The sequence below is a fragment of the Ursus americanus genome, chromosome 28 (assembly GCF_024610735.1).
Source record: "Ursus americanus isolate L20-20 chromosome 28, mUrsAme1.1.p, whole genome shotgun sequence".
NCBI classification, from domain to species: domain Eukaryota; kingdom Metazoa; phylum Chordata; class Mammalia; order Carnivora; family Ursidae; genus Ursus; species Ursus americanus.
Window position 1 is genome coordinate 16,071,730 of NC_142154.1, and position 21,627 is coordinate 16,093,356.

Genomic DNA, 21,627 nt, shown 5'->3' on the forward strand with positions numbered 1-21,627 from the left:
TATGGCATAGAACAGAGGAAAATTATAAAAGCCAAAGAAAACGACCAACAAGTTACAGAACTAAGAGGAAAGTCTAGCAAGGTTAATGGACATGAGATCAACACATAAGAGATGGATGGCATTTCTATCGACTAGCAACGATTAGAAAATAGGCTCTAAAATAAAATATTCTGTAGTCACGGGATCAGCAACCACAAAAAAAGCTGGACAATACCAATGTTGATAAAGATGTGGAGCAAGAAATACTCCCAGCTTTTGCAGGTGACAGGATCCACGTCTCCAGCCATTGTGGGACACAGCTGTGCATGCCCTCAGAGGAAGCCAGCGGTTCCTCTTCTTTTTTTGCTTTTTTAAGATTGTTACGAGAGAGAGAGAGAGAGAGAGAGAGAAAGCATGAGCAGGGGGAGGGGCAGAGGGAGAAGCAGGCTCCCTGCTGAGTACCCTGATCCCAGGACACAGGGATCACGACCTGAGCCAAAAGCAGACGCTTCACCGACTGAGCCACCCAGGTGCCCCCTAGCAATTCCTCTTCTAAGTATACACTCTCGAGTGGTGTTGCCCAAGTGTTTTCTCATTATCGCCAACCTAAGGAGCCATTTTTTTCCTAATCGCCAACAACCCCCCCCCCTAAATACTAAGGAATAAGGCTTTGCTGGGTAGGGTTGCAGTTTGGAGAGCCACAGACCATTGTATTATCCATGATTCCTTTGCTCCCTAAAAAAGAAGGTTTGACTGTTGGGGGCGATGCCACCCCACTGAGAATGCATGCCTGGGGTGAGTGGTTCTCCAACTTCAGAGTCCCTGGGAGTCACGTGGAGGGCTTGTTAAGACATCAAGGGGGCCCAGTCCACCACCGGGGTTTCTGATGCAGCAGGTCTTGGTTGGAGCCTGAGAACTCCTGTAGCCCCTAATATGTGAGCAGACAAGCTGCCTGCTGAACACTCCCGCTGTTCCACATCATCCACTGTGCAGCAGTGAAGGGCTGCCTGGTGGTGCCGACCACAAGTATTCCAGGCCAGACTGAGACTTTACAAACACGATTCTTCCGTGGATTATGATGGGCTGTCTATCCAGCCCACAGTCCTTTAAAATCGCCCCTACCACAGCCTTGGTTAAAGAACAAAGGCCAGGTGGCCACATCTGGACCACGAAAGCCAGGCCCCCCATCCACAGTCAGTTGAGCTAAACGTGGGCCCATAATGCACAAGAAAACCAATCCGCGGGCCAGCTGGACCAATCTGACTCTTTCGAGAGACTTTACATGAAGTGAAACGAGGAACAACTGTAAATCTTGGCCCTTCAAGGCCGGTACAGGGAGAGGCCAGGTGGGCATGGTAGCAAACCAAAGTCAAGGCTATGAGGAAGCCGGAGATGTAAGTGGGTAAAGTTAGCAGGTTTGCAAGGCCGAGAATGCAGCAGCTGCTGGTGCTCATCCCAGCAGAAGAAGCCACCTGCCGCCCGTGCATTTCCCCCTGCACCCTCCAATACCCCGTCTTCAAGGCGACCCCTCACTCCCCACTCACACCACCTTCGCTGCTTATGTTTCTGCTGAGGTCTTGAAGATGGCCTGAGGGGGGCCTGCCTGATGGGACAACCCAGCAGGAGGTGCCGTGGCACTGGACGTCTGGGGGAGGCGAGAGCAGAAGACCCGTCCCTGCCCCGCCCCCCACCCCGCAATGAGCAGGGCAGCTGAAGCCACTTGGAAGCATCACTGTCATCTCAAAGGTCACATGCTTGTCTGGACTGCAAATCACCTGATTTAATACCTTTAAGTGCCACTCCTGTTTTTATGATTTGCCTTAGTGTTGGAGGCTTCAGGCACCTGAAATATAAAGCTGTTCTTTCTAGACTTTTATACAAAAGCGAAATACTTCTTAGGTCTGCCTCAAATTGGCCAACTCGCCACTTACAGTCCAGTACTTTCTTCGCTTGAATGCTAACAGTCTTGTGGACTAGTGGTTTGAGAACAAAAGTTCAAGTAAAACCTCATTAGTTTTGATTATCTAGGGAGAACTTCAGCATAAAATAGTGAAATGGCTGAAGTGTCCATATTTCATAAGAAAGACAATTCCTGAGCAATCAAATGGAGGGAGAAATTCAAACCAGCCTATTAAGAAAATGTTCCCAAAGAGAGGTCTACCTGAAAAGACCTCATTCAGGCTGTACAAAGGCACCCACTTGTTTCAAACTGAATGTGCTTCTCTCGGCCGTAAAGAGGCACAAACTACTGATCTCCACACTGACTTGGATGAATAAAGGCATTAGGCGGAGTGAAAAGAGTCAGTCTCTTGGAGCGCTTGGGGGGCTCAGTCGTTTGAGCGACTGAGTCTTGATTTCAGCTCAGGTCATGATCTCCGAGTCCTGGGACTGAGCCCTGAGTCAGGCTCTGCAGTCAGCTCAGAGTCCGCTTGAGATTCTTTCCCTCTCCCTCTGTCCCTGCCCTCTGCTCATGCTCTCTCTCTCTCTAAAACAAATAAATAAAACATTTTTTAAAAAAGAAGAAGAGTCAGTCTCAGAAGATTACAAACTGTATGATTCCATGACATGACACTTCAGAAAAGACAAAAGGATAGTGATAGAGAACAATGATGGTTGCCAGGGGTTTCAGGTGGCAGCTAGGGGGTAGGGAATGACTAAGGGATAACATGAAGGAGGTTTTGGGGATGGTGGATTTTATTCTGTCTTTTATTTATGGTTGTAGTTATATGAATCTATACACAGGTCAAAATTCACAGAACTACAAAGCAAAAAAAAAAAAGGTCAATTTTACTCTCTAATAAATTTTTTAAATGCTTAAAAGTATATGCCAAGAAAGTGCTTAGAAACAACGTATACTCTTCAACAGGTGACCCCTGGTCCCTGTGAAACATTTTATGCAATGAATCTGCACATGTTCTTTTCCTCTCAGAATGAAATTATACACTGCAGCCTATCTTAAGCTAAATTAACAGATATTCTGAATCAAACGGATCTAATCTCATGAAGAAAAATTGTAATGCTGCCAAGTTGAGAAGCATGCCATGTGCTATGCCCATATCCTCAGCATCAACACAAAAACACTGCATAATGCTGTGACAAGCACCGAGGACAGAGCCGAGACTGAAGAAACATTACCTGCTCTGAACTTGTGAACTACAAAACTCCTCCTGTCCTCCATTAAACCACATGTATTCACAGCGATTTTTTGTAAATCATGTGTGCAAATAATAAACAATAATAAAATACATCTATCCACTAACTAAATTATGTTTTGCTTAACCTATTTATATGCTGTTCTATCAACCATTTCTTAATTCATCAAAATAAATCCTTCTCTCTGATTATAGAAAAAGATGAGAAGGAAAGGAATAAAATTCTATCATCCATACCTGAACAGGATCCCCATCAGATAATGGTCGTGGAAGGAAATGGTGGTGCAAATCCCCACATGTAATAACTATATAAGAAGTAAATGCAAGAAATCATTTAAAGACACCACTGGGTAGAGGAAAATTCAATTTCAGAAAATTGCAACTGGAAGGGCAGCTGGGTGGTTCAGTGGGTTAAGCATCCAACTCTTGATCTCAGCTCAGGTCTTGAACTCACGGTCATGAGTTGAAGCCCTGTGGTGGGCTCCACGCTGGGTGTGGAGCCTACTTTAAAAAAAAAAAAAAAAGGAAAAAAAAAAGAAAATTGCAACTGAAATAGGTAAAACTTATGAGTTTGCAGCTTACTGGCCAGGGGGGTATAACTCAACCCCCAAAGCTACAGAAAACACTGGTGGGAAAAGCTGAAACATTACCAGTTAAAGGTATCAGAGATCAGATTTAGGATTAGAAAAGCAGCTGGAGGGGCACCTGGATGGCACAGCAGTTAAGCATCTGCCTTCGGCTCAGGGCGTGATCCCGGCGTTATGGGATCGAGCCCCACATCAGGCTCCTCCACTATGAGCCTGCTTCTTCCTCTCCCACTCCCCCTGCTTGTGTTCCCTCTCTCGCTGGCTGTCTCTACCTCTGTGGAATAAATAAATAAAATCTTTAAAAAAAAAAAAAAAAGCAGCTGGAAATTTAAAGCACCATGATAACAGAATGAACCTCAAGTTCAGAACAACTGCCCAAATCCCTAGCTTAGAGCTAGCCTACACAGGAGTGAAGGAGCCCCCAAGGAACCCAACAAGAAAAAAGTCAAAGACCAGAGACATAGTTTGAAAAATGGCACCACACAGGATCAGATCTGAGAGTTTGATGCTTTTCTCAAATATAGACATTCCTCAACTGAGATAGCTCAAGTGGCAGACAGCTGAGGCCAAATGGGCTTGAACAGTGAAAGTATAGAACCCCAAACCAGCAGGAGCCAAAAACAAAAAAAAAACCCAAAAACCAAAAACAAACAAAAAAAACCACAAAAAAACAAACAACCACAAAACCACAAAAACCTCAGGAAAGATAAGCCAAATCCATATTCAAATCTTTCAACCACCAAATCTGCAGGCACAGGGAAGACCTCTACAGGGCGAGGCTAAAGAAACAGGCATGAGAAGTCACATAAACAGATATCAGCAGCTATATATTACAAAGGAGACAAAGTCTACCACTTGAACACAAGCAGGTTGAACAGCTACTAGGTCAAAAATCTAAAAATCCTGAGAAGCACAAACCAAAAAAATTAGAGCTGTTATTCTCTATCTGCAATATCTGATTTTCAACCAAAAATTATTCAACACGAAAAAAACAGAAAAGCGTGATCCATACTCAGGAAAAAAAAAATAGTCAATATAACTGATTTTAAATAGGCCCAGATGTTGGATTTTGCAAAGGCTTCAAAACGGCTTTACAAATATATTCAAAGTATTAAAATAAAATACTTCAAAACAATAAAGGGAAATATATGGAAAAATCTCAACGGAAAAATAGCAACTACAAAAAATAATATAAATTCTAGAGCTAAAAAGTACAATAACTAAAAATTTTCAATGGGCTCAATAACAGATTGGAGATGGCAGATGAACTTAAATATCTACCAGTAGAAATTACCCAACAAAGAGAGAAAAATGTTTGAAGAAAAATTAATAAAACCTTAGAGACAAAATGTAAGACATTATGAAGCACCCCAGCATTCACACAACTGGAATCCCAGGAAAAGAACAAGGAAAGCAGCATTTTAAAAAACCGAAGAAATGGGGGTGCCTGCGTGGCTCAGTCATTTAAGCGTCTGCCTTCTGCTAGCGTCATGGTCCCAGGGTCCTGGGACTGGGACTGGGACCCACATCGGGCTCCCTGCTGAGCAGGGAGCCTGCTTCTCCCTCTCCCTCTGCTACTCCCCCTGCTTGTGCTCTCTCTCTCTCCGTCAAATAAATAAAATCTTTTTTAAAAAATTGAAGAAATAATGGCCCAAAACTTCCAAAATATGGTAGAAAACATTAAAGATTCAAGAAGCTCACCAAACCCCAAGAAAGATAAAACTAAAATCATTCCTAGACACACTACAAATATAAAAAAGCTAAAGTTAAAGCGAAAATTTTGAAAGCAATAAGAGGAGCCTTTGTGTTGTATATGAGGAAATAACAATAAATAACTGGGGGACTTCTCACTAGAAAGTATGAAAGCCAGAAGCCTGGAAAAACATTCAAAGCACTGAAGGAGGGAAAAATTATCAGTAATATTTCTATATCCAGCTAAACTATCCTTCAAATATGACTGCAAAATAAATTTTCAGTAAACAAAAACTGAGATATTTGTTGCCAGCAGAACCACACTACAGCAAATTCTAAAGTAAGTACCTTAGCCTAAAGGAAAAATGACACTGGATAGCAAGTGGGACCTATATTAAAAATTTTTTAAAAAGGAAGTATGTGACAGGGCACCTGGGTGGCGCAGTCGTTAAGCGTCTGCCTTCGGCTCAGGGCGTGATCCCAGCATTCTGGGATCGAGCCCCACGTCAGGCTCCTCTGCTGGGAGCCTGCTTCTTCCTCTCCCACTCCCCCTGCTTGTGTTCCTCTCTCGCTGGCTGTCTCTCTCAAATAAATAAATAAAATCTTAAAAAAAAAAAAAGGAACTATGTGAGTAAAGATTTTAACTATATTTATTTTATTCTATTTTTTAATATCTCTAAAAGATACGACTACTAAATTAAAAATTATAAATCAATGATGATAGGTTCATAACATAAACAGATCTAATACATAACAATAGCACTATGTAAATAAAATAAGAAGTAAGTAAAAACACACCACTGAAGATTTCTATATTTCACCTGAAATAATTCAATATTAACTGTAAGTAAACTGGAAAAAGTTTAAGATGCATGTGATCCATGGAGCAAAACTAAAAATTTAAAAATGCGAAAATACAGAACTAGAAAGGCAATAGAGAAATTAAAATGAAATACTAAAAAAATATCTGATTAAAATAAAAGAAGACATAAAGGAGGGACAGAGGAACAAAAAAAAAAAAACAGAAGACAAAACATATTGCAGAAGGGAAGACCTCAGTATAATCATACCAATAATTAAATGTAAGTGGACTAATACTCCATTCAAAAGACAAAGATATTTTTAAGACTATGTTTAAAATCCGAGACCGAGGAATGCCTGTGTGGCTCAGTCGGTTAAGTGTCTGCCTTCGGCTCAAGTCCCAGGTCCCAGGTTTCACTCTCCTCTCTCTCTCTGACAAATAAATAAAATCTAAAAGTGAATGAATGAATGAATGAATGAATAAAATCCAAGACCCAGTTGTATGCTTTCAACAAAAATATGCTTCAGATAATAAAGACATAAACAGAGTAAAAGTTAAAAGCTACAAAGAATGTATCCCATGCAAACAATAAGCTAAGAAAGATGATGAGTCTATATATTAAGATCAGACAAAACAGACTTCATAACAAGAAATATTACTGAAGACAACTGGGGACTTCATAATGATAAAATAACCAATATATCAGGTAGGCATAACAATTATAAATATAGATGTGACTGATAACAAATCTTCAAAACACATAAAGTAAAAACTAACAACTAAAATGAGAGAAAGATGAATCCACAATCATAAAGACTTTAACAAACTCTCAGAAATTGATAGAACTAGACAAAAATCTCAGTAAGAATATAGAAAATCTAAATGACATTATTAATTACCTTATCCCAACTGATATTTCCAGAACACTAAACCCAATACCTGCAGAATATACACATTCTTTCAAGTCCACAGGGAATGTCTACCAATAGAGACCATATACTGGGCCATTAAACAATTCTCAATAGTTATCAAAATATTAAAATGTAATAGACTACATTCTCTTACTGCCACAGAATTAAGTTAGAAATCAAAATTAAATAAATAAATAAAACATCTGGAATATCTGGAAATTTAAAACTCACTTTAAAGAACTCATAAAAAACACAAAGTAAATTAGAAAATATTTTGAACTGGATAATAATGAAAATTGGTAAACTGATAAAATAGATTTCATCAAAATTTCAAATGTCTGCTCTCTGAAAAATACTATTGTGCCAAAATGAAAATGTTTTCCAAATACATACCTGATAAAGAACTGACACTTATATGAAGAAACTGCAATAAGCAAACAACCCAATAAAATACGGGCTAAAATATTTAACAGACACTTAAAGAAGATATGTGACCATCAACAAAGTACGTGAAAACATCATCAATATCGTTCACGATTAGCGAAACGTAAATTAAAACCAGTTACTTCCCACCTTGTAGAAGAGGTAAAATTAAAAAGACTCACAATACCAAGTATTGGCAAAGATGTGCAGTGGCTGGAACTCTCACACATTGCTGGTAGCAACGTGTATGTAATTATTCTAACGGAAATATTTTTATTCTGTCTCTCCAAAAAGATAAGCTAATCCAGCAAAAGGCAGTAAAAAAAAAAAAGTTTGAATTGGCAAGGTATACCTGAAGCATATATTTTCTTTATTTAATTTTACACAGGTTTCATACTTCTTAAATAAATTGAGTAACTAAAAGTCAACTGCCACCTAAAAAAATCAGTTCATGGATAAAACAACATGACCCAGTGAGCAGCTTCAGAGAACCTTCCACCAAATTCATGGAATTCATCGACAATGAAGACGAGGCAGAAATCCAAGTACCTAGTCTGGGCTTCCTCAGCTCAACATCTTAAGGTCCTCCTTCTACTCTGAGGTCTGGGTCGACCTTGGGAAGAACAAGGCAGCCACAACCAACCTCTCTACTGGAGTGTGTGGACTGACCTTGACAAAGAGTTAACTAACGGAGTTATCTGCATGGAAAACTGGTCATCTCACACTGAGGGGGAGAAAAGTGGATGTGCTCCATCCTGGACAGGTGAACACACACACGGTGTGAACAGAGCTCAACACCACCATCAGCCTTCCGATGCCCCTGAGAAAAACACGTAACCCAGGAGAACAGCATGTCCATGGAAGTTCGCTGGGAAACTTTATTCTTGCTAAAATTTAGGACTTAATAAGAACTGAAGGACAGGGCTGGGACCGCTTGGAGTAGAGATGCTGACAGCCTTTAAAAAATTAAAGAAAGTGACTTTAAAGAAAGAGACCAATCCCTGAGGAAAATGGTCCTAGTATCACCCTCACTTCTCGTCACAGCCCCTAAAAATAAGTCCCAGTATTTTATCCCAACCTTGTTATCATGGCCGACCTCCCCCTCCTCTGAGGTAATGTCTATAAATCTTGGCATCCGCTATGGACTATGAGAAACAAACTGAGGGCTACAGAGGGGAGGGGGGTGGGGGAATGGGATAGACCGGTGATGGGTAGTAAGGAGGGCACGTATTGCATGGTGCACTGGGTGTTATACACAACTAATGAATCATCGAGCCTTACATCGGAAACCGGGGATGTACTGTATGGTGACTAACATAATATAATAAAAAATCATTATTTAAAAAAAAAAAATCTTGGCATCCAGTGTGCTTTTGCGCCACATGTCAGCTATTAGCAATGGTATTTTTCCTGACAGCTAATTGGTAACATTAAAGAAAAGAAATGAAGAGCGTCGTGCTTTGCAAAGTCATTTTATACCATGAGCAGCAATAAGCATTTTATGAGGCTCATGGCACTGCCTGGGAATCAAAAGGACACACTTTTCACCCTATTTGCCAGGAAAATGGAAATGAGAAGATGAAATCCATACCTTGGGTTTACCTGGGTTTATTTACAGGACAGCTGAATTAGTGACATTTCCTGTGCCAGAAGATTCTCTCCAAGGAACACTTGTGCTGAGGGAGTCCTCAGAGGCAGGCAGACATCTAGGGAGCCTCCCCACCCCACCCACACCTGCGGCCGCGTGTCCCCTACCTTTCCTTTTGGTTGTGTAAAATCCAACAGCCGAACCATCCCGCCACAGAATCTTTGCTTGCTCCTTCACAGAGTGAGGTAAAAAAAACATGTCACCGTCATCCAAATTTCTCTCCAATCTTCCAAAAATAACGACATTTAGAATGAAAAGCACAATCCTTTCCCCAAATGACTGAACCTTTGAAGGGGGAATAAAAAGAAAAGAGGAAAAGAACAAGCAAGTGAGAGAGGAAAATCACACGCGATAAATTTTGCACTTGGAATCAATCCACGCGTTGGGGCCGGGTGTGTGCGCCATCATTGCACGATTCCTTTCATGCTCAAGAGCCAAAATGTGAATCATAGTTTCTCACCGAGGTTTTCACAAGCCTGACCTTTTGCACCCATCGGCCTCCAGGAGTGAGGGGCAGTGCCAGAGGGGCCTCCTGGGTCCCCAGGGCCACCTATGTGGAAGGTAAGTCGACAGGGAACAATCCATTGCAGGTCAACAAAACAGGAAGTTACTTCCGGGGTGGAGGGGCAGGCAAGCTATTTCACCAGCTCCCCTGGATGTGTCCAGAAATAAACCCAATCCACCATTTTTAATAACAGCCCTAGAATTCTGGCCCTCAGAAGGAAGGTAAAGAATTGGGGGGATCCAGGGCTACGTCACAAGCAGATGATTTCCAACGGCTTGTGATGTGGCAGATTTGGAGCCTACACTACAGTCCCAATCCCAGAGAATTACTGGGAGTCAAGGCCCATCTTGTTCTAAAGCAAAACCACTTGTTGCCCACCGCAATGTCACAACAGGTGAGGAAACTATATGTGGTCAAGGTCAGGCCCATACAGAGTTTTCGCATTAACAAGTCAAAATGACTTCATGTTCCTGCCTCTTCAGTAAATGGTGCTGGGAAAATTGGACAGCTACATGCAAAAGAATGAAACTTGACCACTATCTCACACCATACACAAAAATAAACTCCAAATGGATGAAAGACCTCGATGTGAGACAGGAATCCATCAAAATTCTAGAGGAGAACATAGGCAGCAACCTCTACGACATCGGCCAAAGCAACCTTTTTCATGACACATCCCCAAAGGCAAGAGAAACAAAAGATAAAATGAACTTATGGGACTTCATCAAGATTAAAAGTTTCTGCACAGCCAAGGAAACAGTCAGAAAAACTAAGAGGCAGCCCACGGAATGGGAGAAGATATTTGCAAATGACACTACAGATAAAGGACTGGTATCCAAGATCTACAAAGAACTTCTCAAACTCAATACACAAGAAACAAATAAACAAATCAAAAAATGAGCAGAAGATATGAACAGACACTTTTCCAATGAAGACATACAAATGGCTAACAGACACATGAAAAAATGTTCAAAATCATTAGCCATCAAGGAAATTCACATCAAAACCACACTGAGATACCACCTTACGCCAGTTAGAATGGCAAAAATAGACAAGGCAAGAAACAACAATTGTTGGAGAGGATGTGGAGAAAGGGGATCCCTCCTACATTGTTGGTGGGAATGCAAGTTGGTACAGCCACTCTGGAAAACAGTGTGGAGGTCCCTTAAAAAGTTAAAAATTGAGCTACCCTATGATCCAGCCATTGCACTACTGGGTGTTTACCCCAAAGATACAGACGTAGTAAAGAGAAGGGCCATATGCACACCAATGTTCATAGCAGCAATGTCCACAATAGCTAAATCGTGGAAGGAGCCGAGATGCCCTTCAACAGATGACTGGATTAAGAAGTTGTGGTCCATATATACAATGGAATATTACTCAGCTATCAGAAAGAACGAGTTCTCAACATTTGCTACAACATGGACGGCACTGGAGGAGATAATGCTAAGTGAAATAAGTCAAGCAGAGAAAGACAACTATCATATGATTTCTCTCATCTATGGAACATAAGAACTAGAATGATCAGTAGGGGAAGAAAGGGATAAAGAAAGGGGGGGTAATCAGAAGGGGGAATGAAACATGAGAGACTATGGACTATGAGAAACAAACTGAGGGCTACAGAGGGGAGGGGGGTGGGGGAATGGGATAGGCCGGTGATGGGTAGTAAGGAGGGCACATATTGCATGGTGCACTGGGTGTTATACACAACTAATGAATCATCGAGCCTTACATCGGAAACCAGGGATGTACTGTATGGTAACTAACATAATATAATAAAAAATCATTATAAAAAAAAAATAATTTTCTGCATGTATATAGCCCACAGGTGGCAAATATGTGGCATAAACAGAGGCCTCCCACTCCTGCACCCACAGCAGACATAACTAATCAATCCCGCTCTATGTGGCTGAGCCTGCATACGGTCATAGAGTCCTTCTCAATGCATTCCTCCGGACAGCCACAAGCCAGCACTAAATGTGATACTTGAGATGAACCCAATCAACTATTGATCAAGTGACAATGTTGTTTTATTAGATTTTACTGACAAGACTGCTGCGTGACAGCCTACGTGCGTGGGTGTTTGTCACCCATCCTATGCATCACCACAAGATCGGCAATGCCATTAAATGGGCTGTCACTTCCACCCACACACTAGCATCCAATTCTCCTACCTGCTGGGGAGGTCCTGATTTATAGGTAAGGAAATGGAAACTCAAGGAGGTTAAGTGATTACATTTATTGATTTCCCTGCCTCATTCCAAAGAGGACTTATGACAGCTGGACGATGGCTCTGTCAGAGGCAGACAGGCTCAAAACCACAGGCCAGGGTTTCTGAGTCCCAGGCTGGTGCACCTGCGACAGCCCAGCCCATGGTTCCCTTCTGCACCTTCATCCATTACAGCTAAGGCTTTGGAAAAGGGAAGTTTAATATAAATGTCTACACGAGTTTTATACTGAATACTTAGTCCTTAAATTTTTATCATCCTCCTCATCATCATCATTTGTGACTGTGGCTTCTTGGCCTGGATTTGCTGGGAGTTCCTTCGCAATGCCCAACTCTCTGAGCCTCGGTTTCTTCCACTGGTCAAGGGAGAAGATTGCCTAAGTTGTCCTTAAAACGCTTGTTTTGGGGGAAGGGTGGGTTAAAAAAAAAAAAACACTTGTTTTCAAATGCTCTGATAATAAAAAAATAAGGCAGCTTGCTGCCCCCTCGCAAATAGCACGAAGTGTTCGGTGCCAATAGATTTATTAATTGGTCCCGAATGTAAAATAGTTCACCTTCATCTGGACCCAAATCTTAAATGAGGAAAAGCTTTGTGAAAACCACACCAGCTCAACTCGGAGAAGCCGCCCCGATTCTGTATCTCAGACAGTAGCAGCCAAATCACGTCAGACTTGAAGAATAACTAGCTGGTCGCACAACCTGAGTGGGGTGATGTGGGAGGTTATATTTTTCAACTTAGAAGACTGAAAAGTTCAGAGGAAAACCAGAAGAGAAAAGCAGATTGCATCTGGCAGAAGGGAAATATCCAATCAAAAACTGGCAGGAGAAAAAGGAGAAAAGAAAATGCACTTAATTTGTCCAATTTCATTACGGGGCAAAAAAAGAAATGTGTGACATGTGATTCTGACTTAGAAACCTTTCTGGAAACACAAAACCGAGATCCAATTCTAATCCCTCAATCAGGACCACTAATTTTGTTAACAGAAAGAACATTAAGCTTTTTTTTTTTTTTTTGCTTTTTTTTTTTCTTTTTTTGGTAATTTATAAAGAATAGCTGCCTAAGAAACAAAATGTAATTAAAAGAAAAAAAAAGTCAAGACCCAAAATTCTACAAATGGAGAGGGAAACTATCTCCATAGACAGTTGGGGCGGATCGATGTTTACGACACGGTTCATTAAGTGCAAGTAACATCCAGGTTTCTTTCTGTTCACAACATAGGCCACATTTTCAGAGAATTCAGGGTTTCCCTCAGCTAAACACAGAAGAATTGACACATGGAAGAAGTGACTGCTCTTGTTCTGAAGAAAAGAAAAAAAAAATTATTTAAAGAGCAAGTCAGACTGCCCCTGGCATTCGGAACACCCAACCACTAAATACCCCTGGCCCACCTGTGGAAAGGAGCTGGGACAGCAAGACAAATGGGTATGTGAGGCTGCCCCACTGGGTACCCCACACTCATTGGCTGAATCTCAAACCATTGTTAATTTTGCTGGGCGGGGGGTGGGGGGGGGAGGACACTTTTCAAAACAGTATCTATTGAGTCCATTAAAACCAGACCTGAAAATATCCTGCTGTTTGCAACAATGTGAATGTAACTAGAAGGCATTATACTAAGTGAAATCAGTCAAAGACAAACATTGCATGATCTCACATGCATGTGGAATCTTACAGAGCCCAACTCACAGGAACAGAGACTAGAATGGTGCTTACCAGAGGCTGGGGGTAGGAGAAGAGAGAAGATGTTGGTCAAAAGGTACAAACTTCCAATTATAAGATGAATTAAGTTCTGGGCATCTAATATACAGCAGGGGAACTATAGCTAATAATACTGTATTATATTAAAGTTGCTAAGAGAGTAGATCTTAAATGTTCTCATCACCAAAATAAAGGGCAATTCTGTAATGTGAAGCAGGTGTTAGCCAACACCATGGTGGCCATCATTCTGCAACATGTAAGTGTATCAGATCAGCACCTCCTATGCCTCAAATGTACACATTGTTTGTATCAGATTATCTCAATAAAGCTGGGGAGGGGAAACAGGCATGCAAAAGACAACCCACAGACGGGAAAACAATATTTGCAAATCAAATATGCAAAGTATGCAATAAAGACTTGCTCCAGATACATAAAAAATTCTTACAACTCAACAGTCAGACGTCAAATAACTGAATTAAAAAGTGGGCCAAGGATTTTAATAGCTATTTTCCCAAAGGGGATATATGAATGGCCAATAAGGACATGAAAAAATGCTTAACACCCTTAGCCATCAGAGAAATGCAGCTCAAGACCACAATGAGATACCACTTCCCACCCAGTAGGATGAAGAACATAAAAAAAACCAGACAATAAACAAGTGTCAGGGAGGACATGGAGTGATGGAAGCCCTCAGATGTTACTATTGGGACTGGGAAATGGTGCACCTGCTGTGGAATACAGTTTGGCGGTTCAACAAGTTATATAGAGAATTACCATATGACCAGCAGTTCCACTCCTGGGTATATACCCAAGAGAATTGAAAATATATGTCCTCGCAAAAACTTGTACGCAAGTGTTCATAGTGGCATTATTCCTAATGGCCAAAAGGTAGGAACAACTCACATGTCCGTCAATAGATACACAGATAAACACACAAGCTCTAACCGTGCAGTGGGATATTATCCAGCCATAAAAGGAATGAAGCTCTAACACACACTAGAATGGGGACGAACCTTGAAGACGTTATGCTCATGAGAGAAGCCAGACCACAACAGGCTACATACTATATGATTCTAGGGATGCGAAATGTCCAAGATAGACAGATGCACAGAGACAGAAAGTAGATTCCTTGCCAGGGGCTGGGGAAAGAGGGAAATGAGGGGTGACTGCTGATAGGTAAGGGGTTTCTTTTTGGGGTGATGAAAACATTCTAGAATTCAATAGTGGTGACTGAGGCACAACTCTGTGCAAATACTGAAAATCACTGAACTGTATACTTTGAAAGGGTGGAATTTATAGTATGTGTTATGTGTATATATGTAGTATGAAGCTGTTATTTGAAGGGAAAAAATGTATTTGGTTTTGGGTTTGTTTTTTTTTTTTTAATTGTTCAAGAGAAGGGAAAACCCCAGATTATCAATTCATTCTCTAAACAAAACTCAAAAGAATATTGTTATTTCATTCCGTATTTGTAGGTCCCAATGAGGGAGATCAAGTGGAATTCCAGATACCTGTGGACAGATCCACCATTTAAGACTGCCAAGAAGCACCTAAGGAATTAAGATAAATATGCCAATCAAATGAAAACAGGCAGACGTGAGGCAAATAGTCTAAATTCTGCACTAGTTAACTACCTTTCTCATCAGCCTCTGTCCCAGCCAAACTGCAGTGGAGTGGATGCCACAAGGACTCTGAGGAGCTGCTGTGGCACCTGCCCTCACCCCTGCCATTCTACTTTGGCTTTACAACAGTTCCATAAGGCTGCAGCCCATCAAAGACCTACAGGCCCAACGTCAACGAGACTGGAGTTTGGGTCCAGTTCACTCACTCACTAGCTGTGCGGCTCAGCCTCAATTTCTTCATCTGCAAAACAAATACCTTGAGGATTCTAAAATTAGATAATCCCTGTAAAGAGTCCGAGGACACAGGCGAGTACCTAACACAATGTCTGACTCAGACTAAGTAGCAAAAAACATTACTTGGACGCAATAAGCAGAATTTTCCTACACACTGGAGAGACGATGGGGATTTAAGTTTTAAAACGAAGACATGAGAGGCCACTCAGGAAGGTGAGAGAGATCTGCCAATAGCCAGATGTCTATTGCATACAGCCATTTATTACTATTTTCCTTACTGGCGGGGCATTCCAGATTGAATAGCGTCCCCCAGAAAGATGTCACAAGCCCTAACACCCAGTACTTGGGAATGTGACTTATTTAGAAAGAGAGTCTCTGCAGATGATCGAGTGAAGATGAGGTTATTAGGATGGGCCTGAATCCAGTATGACTGATGCCCATATAGAAAGGGGGGATCTGGACAGAGAGAGACCCACGCTGCGGGAAGATGATGTGAAGACATGGGGAGAAGGAATGCCTGAGGCCACCAGCAGCCAGGACGGACGCCTGGAAAAGATTCTCCCTCATGGCCCTCAGGAGGAGACCTGATTTCAGACTTACAGTCTCAGGGGCTGTGAGACAACACATTTCTGTTGTTTCAGCAACCCCCCCCTCCCGCCCCTCTCCCCTCCCCCAGGCCTCCCCCCACCTGCTTCCTGAAACTGCCTTTCAGCAAACCCCCCAGGCAGACTGCTTTCAATTATTAACATGATAATAAGCACAGTGACTTTAAAACCTGTTTTGCAATATCTATTTCCGTCTACACCACCTCACCTTCATCAGACCTTCTCTGGCAGGATCCGAGGTACGTAGGACGTCTTCTGTGGGCCACCAGGATTCCTTTATGTAAACAGCCACCACTAAAGACAAAGCCAAGAGAAAATGAGGATGTGTGCACAGCCGGCCGGCCACCAGAGAGGCCGATTCAACAGCTTGCAGCCCCTGTGAAGGTGCAAAGGACAAGCACATGTGGGTAAAGCAGGTGGTATTTCTGGAGCTAAGTTCTCTGAGAGCACTGACCAGGACGGAGTGACCGCTATCACCCGAAGGGGACTTCACAGAGGTCTTCACAGATGGCTCGCTGCCGCCTCCAAAATAAGGAGTGTGTGTCCCGATGCTATTGGGCAAAGAACGCTACCCACCAACACGGACAAATTCAATGGAAAAGAATTACATTTTTTTTCAACGCTCAGTTATGTGCCACAACTCAAACTCCCCATGTAGTCAAATCCAACATTTCTGAAGGGCATGGAGCACAGAATCTTCTTTAAAAAAAAAAAAAAGCATGAGTAGGGGGAGGTGCAGAGGGGGAGAGAGAAGCAGACTCCCTGCTGAGCAGGGAGCCTGACATGGGGCTTGATCCCAAGACCCTGGGCTCATAAGATGAGCTGAAGGCAGGAGCTTATAAAACTGAGCCACGCAAGCACCTTCTTCTCGCTCTCAGCACTGGGCCTGGCACTGGCTTCTTTTCCACGATTTTTTTTTTTTTTTTTTTTTTTTTGGTCCCTTCTCACAGTGAAACCTCCACCGGCATTTTTTTTGAGGACAACACTGACACTGTGAGAGGTAAAGTAGCTTAAAGGCAGCCAGCGAGGAGGGCCTGAGATGGGTCCACCCTGAGCCATGGACTCCAAGTGCAGTGCTCTCTCACAGGGGCCAGAAATGAGTCAGCTGTTAGGAAATGGAGTGAATCATGCAGGGGTGGTGGGGGTGCCTTTGAATAAGGAGTTTCTGGGGCTGGATCTGCAGGAGAAGGAAGAGACATCTCTCTTCCCCCCCCCCAACTCCTCCCCCCCCGCCCGCCCCCAGTCTAGACAGTCCCTAAGGCCTGTGGATTCTGCTCGTTCCATGTTTGGACATGGTTCCTGCTAGTGTAGGGGTGACCTTGGAACACCTTCAACCTCACTAAGCCCCAGACTCCTCATCAGACTTGCCCCACTGATCACCCGAGATGGCTGACAAGTTCCAACGATCGGGTGTGAAACACCCACCACAGAGCGCTGTGTGCCAAACGTGCTCAGTGACAGCTGATAAATGTCAGCTCTGCCTCCTCCCCCCGCCCCACCCATGCCGCTGCCACCAAATCAATCAGTTCCACCTGCCGCCTCATGATGGGCTCGATCCCCTCCTCCCCAGCCCCAGATGCCAGCAGGGTCCTGGCCACCATCCACAGAAGACTGTGATAGCACCTCACCTGGTCCCCTGCCTCAGTCTCCCCCACTGATCCATCCCTACGAGTGGCCACTCCAAAGGCTAATCCAATCATGGCCTCTGCCTCTTGCCTCTCAGCTGGGCAACCCTCCTTTCCTTGCTTAGGGATTCCATTTAAACACCAAAGTTACTTGGTTGTTTTATGGTTTTTTTTTTAAATTAAGATCATTTTTTATAGCAGTTTTAGGTTCACAGCAAAATTGAGGGGAAGATACAGAGACCTCCCATATACCCTCTGCCCACACATACATATAGCGCCACCCTCCCCACACCCCCCCGCCCCCCGTCAACATCTGCTCCAGGGTGGGAACTTAGTCACAACTGATGAACCCACACGGACACATCAGAGTCACCCAAAGCCCCTAATCTACATTCGGGTCCACTCTTGTTCTACGTTCTATGGGTTTGGACAAATGTGTAACGACATGCATCTATTATTATGGTATCACACAGAGTATTTTCACTGCCCTAAAAATTCTCTGGTCTCCATCTATTAACTCCTTCCTCCCACCACCACTCCACCCCTGGCAACCACTGATTTTTTTTTTTCTATCTCTACACTTTTGCCTTTTCCAGAATGTCATTTAATTGGAATTATAAGGTATGTAGCCCTTTTCACATTGGCTCCTTTCACTTAGTAATATGCCTTTAAGGTTCCTCTCTCTCTTTCCCTGGCTAGAGATCTCAAGAATCTTTTTAGCACTGAATACTATTCCACTGTCTGGATGTACCACAATTTCTCCTCTGGTATCTTTTTTCTACCCCCTTTTATAAAAAATTGCCATTTTTATACCAGCTTCTCAAGCCTGAGGGGTCCAAAAGCCACACAATAAAAAGATGCACCTTTCCAGTCAAATCTTTTTGGCTGAAGATGTGTAGGAAAACAACATGGAACAGAAAACAACAGTCACTTGGACATTTATATAAAGCTCAAGACTTTAAAACCAATTTTGTGGGCCAATCAGGTTAAGCTTGCTACCACCTTCTTCCCTATTTCTGTCTGCTCTTTGAGGAACTTAGTAGAAAATTCTGTAAAGATCAGGTTACAAGGACATTGGTCAGTTATTAAGCATTAACTCTGCCCAGCCAGCCCCTCCTCCCCAAAGACCAATAGCATCTAACCCACTATGTCAGTTTCACATCACTGGTGAATTACATCATCAACAATAGTTCCAAAATTGATGGAGCTGGCTGAGAGAGAAGGGCCCATTAAATGCTTGACACCTGCCTTCATTGACTCAATTAAATTCATGTTCGAAATGGCACCTACTAGAACTTACACGAGGTTGATAAAGCCATAAGGATTATTTTTCTGCTTAACAAGGTGAATCGATAAAAGGTGTTCCATTTACTAATACGGTGTATTCCTGTAATACAGATGTTCAATTTGCTAAGACAGTTTCAAACAGGACACGTGTTACGATGTGGCATTTGTGTGGTGCCTTGCAAGTTTCACAGTGTACTGCAGAGCATTAATTAGTCACACAAGTTGTCACAAAATTGAACTGTTTTTTTTTTTTTTTTTTTTCAAAATGAATCTTAAGCTGCTAAGGATACGTAACAATGAAGGGGAAGTCCAATCAAATTTAACAGGCCTAAAATAAATTGTCCTCCAAACCAACTCTAAAAAACAAAACAAAACAAAAAAACCCACAGAATCAGCCTTTTGGAAACAAGCAGCTTTTGATCAGAGAAGCATAATATCCAGTCAAGAGGAAAGAGTAGGAGAGAATGATGGCAGAGACCCGGGAGAGAGACTGTATCCAGCTCAGCAAGGACAAAGGACAAATCCTGGGGACTCTGACAGCATTGCAGAGCCAGCCTCAGGGCATCACTTGAGACCCTGAAGCCAGCGAGTTCCAAGAGTTAGAAAGCGGAAGCCATACATCTGTGGTTTTAAAAGAAAAAAAAATGATCAGTCTCCTCTAGGATCTCTCCCATCTAGGGCCTGAGCAGAGACCTGACGCTCGCAGAAGGCTGTCCAGTAGTGAAAACAATCAACAGGGCATTGTGAGTTAAAAGCCAGCCTCGCTGCAGGAATTTAATTTCCCTGCCCCCCTTGAGTGACAGGTGATGTGGACCACAGAGAAATGTCAGTAATGGATTCTATTCTGTGACTCTCCAAGGTTTCCCAAACAAGTTAAGACAGTGAGGTCCCTAAGGCTAAGTCCCAGTGCCCTGGCTTCATTGAAGCTCAGCTTGCTCAACTGTATTCAACTACCCGTAGCCGAGTCCCTGAACACATGAACAGTGCTGTCGGTCATAGGCCCCCAGCGGCTGATGGGTAAGTCCCCATCCTTGTCCCTGGGCGTTAGCAGGCTACAGAGGAAGAGAGCTTGCAATAAACAAGCTGCTCTAGTATCGGCCGGGGGCCTGAAAGGTGCTGAACTCGAGCTGGGAGCCAGCGTGTCACCAGGACCCACAGGAGAGAGGCAATTCTGTGGAGGGGTGTTGGGAAGGCATCCCCAGGGATTTCAGACAGCTTGGGTTCTGGATCGATGGGTAAGGTTTCAACAGGCAGAGACAACAGGCAAGGGCACTACAGGCAGGATAACCTGTGAGCAGAGGCACAGAGCTCTATAAGCCCAAGGCCACGCTCAGGGCATCTCAACAGTAGGGATAGCTGGAATGAGGCCTAAACAATGGAAAGACAGGGCTGCAAACATTGATTAGAACAAGGTTTCAGAATACAAAGCTAATATACAAAAGCCAACTGCTTTTCTATATACTAGCGATGAACAAGTAGAATTTGAAACGAAAAAACACAATACCATTTACATCAGCACCCCCAAAAATGAAATACTTAGGTATAAATCTAACAAAATACGTACAAGATCTACAAGGAAAATTATAAAACACTGAAAAACAAAATCAAAGAACTAAATAAGGAGACATTCCATGTTCATGGATAAGAGGACTCAATATTGTCAAGATGTCAGTTCTTCCCAATTTGATCTATTGATTCAAAGCAATCCCAATCAAAATCCCAAGAAGGTATTTTGTGGGTATCACCACACTGACCCTAAAGTTTATATGGAGAGGCAAGAGACCCAGAATAGCCAACACGAGACTGAAGGAGAACAAATTGGAGGAATGACACTACCCAACTTCAAGATTTACTATAAAGCTACAGTAATCAAGACAGTGTGGTTCGGTGAAAGAAAAGAACAAAAAGATCAATGGAACAGAATGAAGATCCCAGAAATAGTCCCCCATAAATACAGTCAACTGACCTTTGACAAAGGAGCAAAGGCCATACAATGGAACAAAGAAAGTCCTTCCAATCTATGGTGCTGGAACAAGTAGACATCCACGCACACAGAAATGAAGCTAGACACAGACCTCTCACCCTTCACAAACACCATCTCAACAAAATGTGAGCTTCGTCCATTCACCAATCCTTAATGGACTTTACTGCCAGCAGAGAACAAGATGACATTAAGCATTTAGATATGGCCCCATGCACTCATGTAGGGTAAAGACTACAGACCTCAGAACCAGATGGGGCTCAAATTCTGGCTTCTCCACTTACTAGTTATGTGACCTTAACCCCCTCCCCAGCCTCAAGTCCCCCACCTGTCAAGTGGAGACCAGAACATCCTCTCACCTGGTCATTACACAGGTTAGGTGAAAGAGCTTACCTCCTCAAACTGCTTTTCCTAAGGTGTTTGAAGCTTGTCGGTCATTTCCAGAAACTTCCTCCACTTGCTTCAAGTGTGCTCTGGGATTTCGAAGAAGTATGAAAAACCCTTTGTTACATGTTGCCTTTTGTCAGTGAGACAATGGAAACTGCTTCATAACCTTCCGGTCTCTTCCTGGGAACTCCCATTCCAAACTTTCTGCTCTGGTTTGCATGGAAATGCCTTTCTTCCCCCAGCTTGACCACTGCTGTCCTCAAG

At 42.7% G+C, this 21,627-nt stretch overlaps 1 protein-coding gene across 3 annotated transcripts in view; it reads right to left on the reverse strand.

The window, feature by feature from the left end:
• LOC123790800 (protein FAM169B-like) overlaps nucleotides 1-21,627 on the reverse strand; it is a 352,586-nt gene that overhangs the window by 292,108 nt on the left and 38,851 nt on the right. For all 3 annotated transcript variants that reach the window (XM_087856692.1, XM_045795420.2, XM_045795418.2), the window contains exons 4-5: nucleotides 16,292-16,377; nucleotides 9,302-9,479 (exon numbers count right to left, since the gene is read on the reverse strand). In XM_087856692.1, the coding sequence (XP_087712818.1) occupies nucleotides 9,302-9,479; nucleotides 16,292-16,377 (264 nt within the window). The remainder of the gene's footprint in view (nucleotides 1-9,301; nucleotides 9,480-16,291; nucleotides 16,378-21,627) is intronic.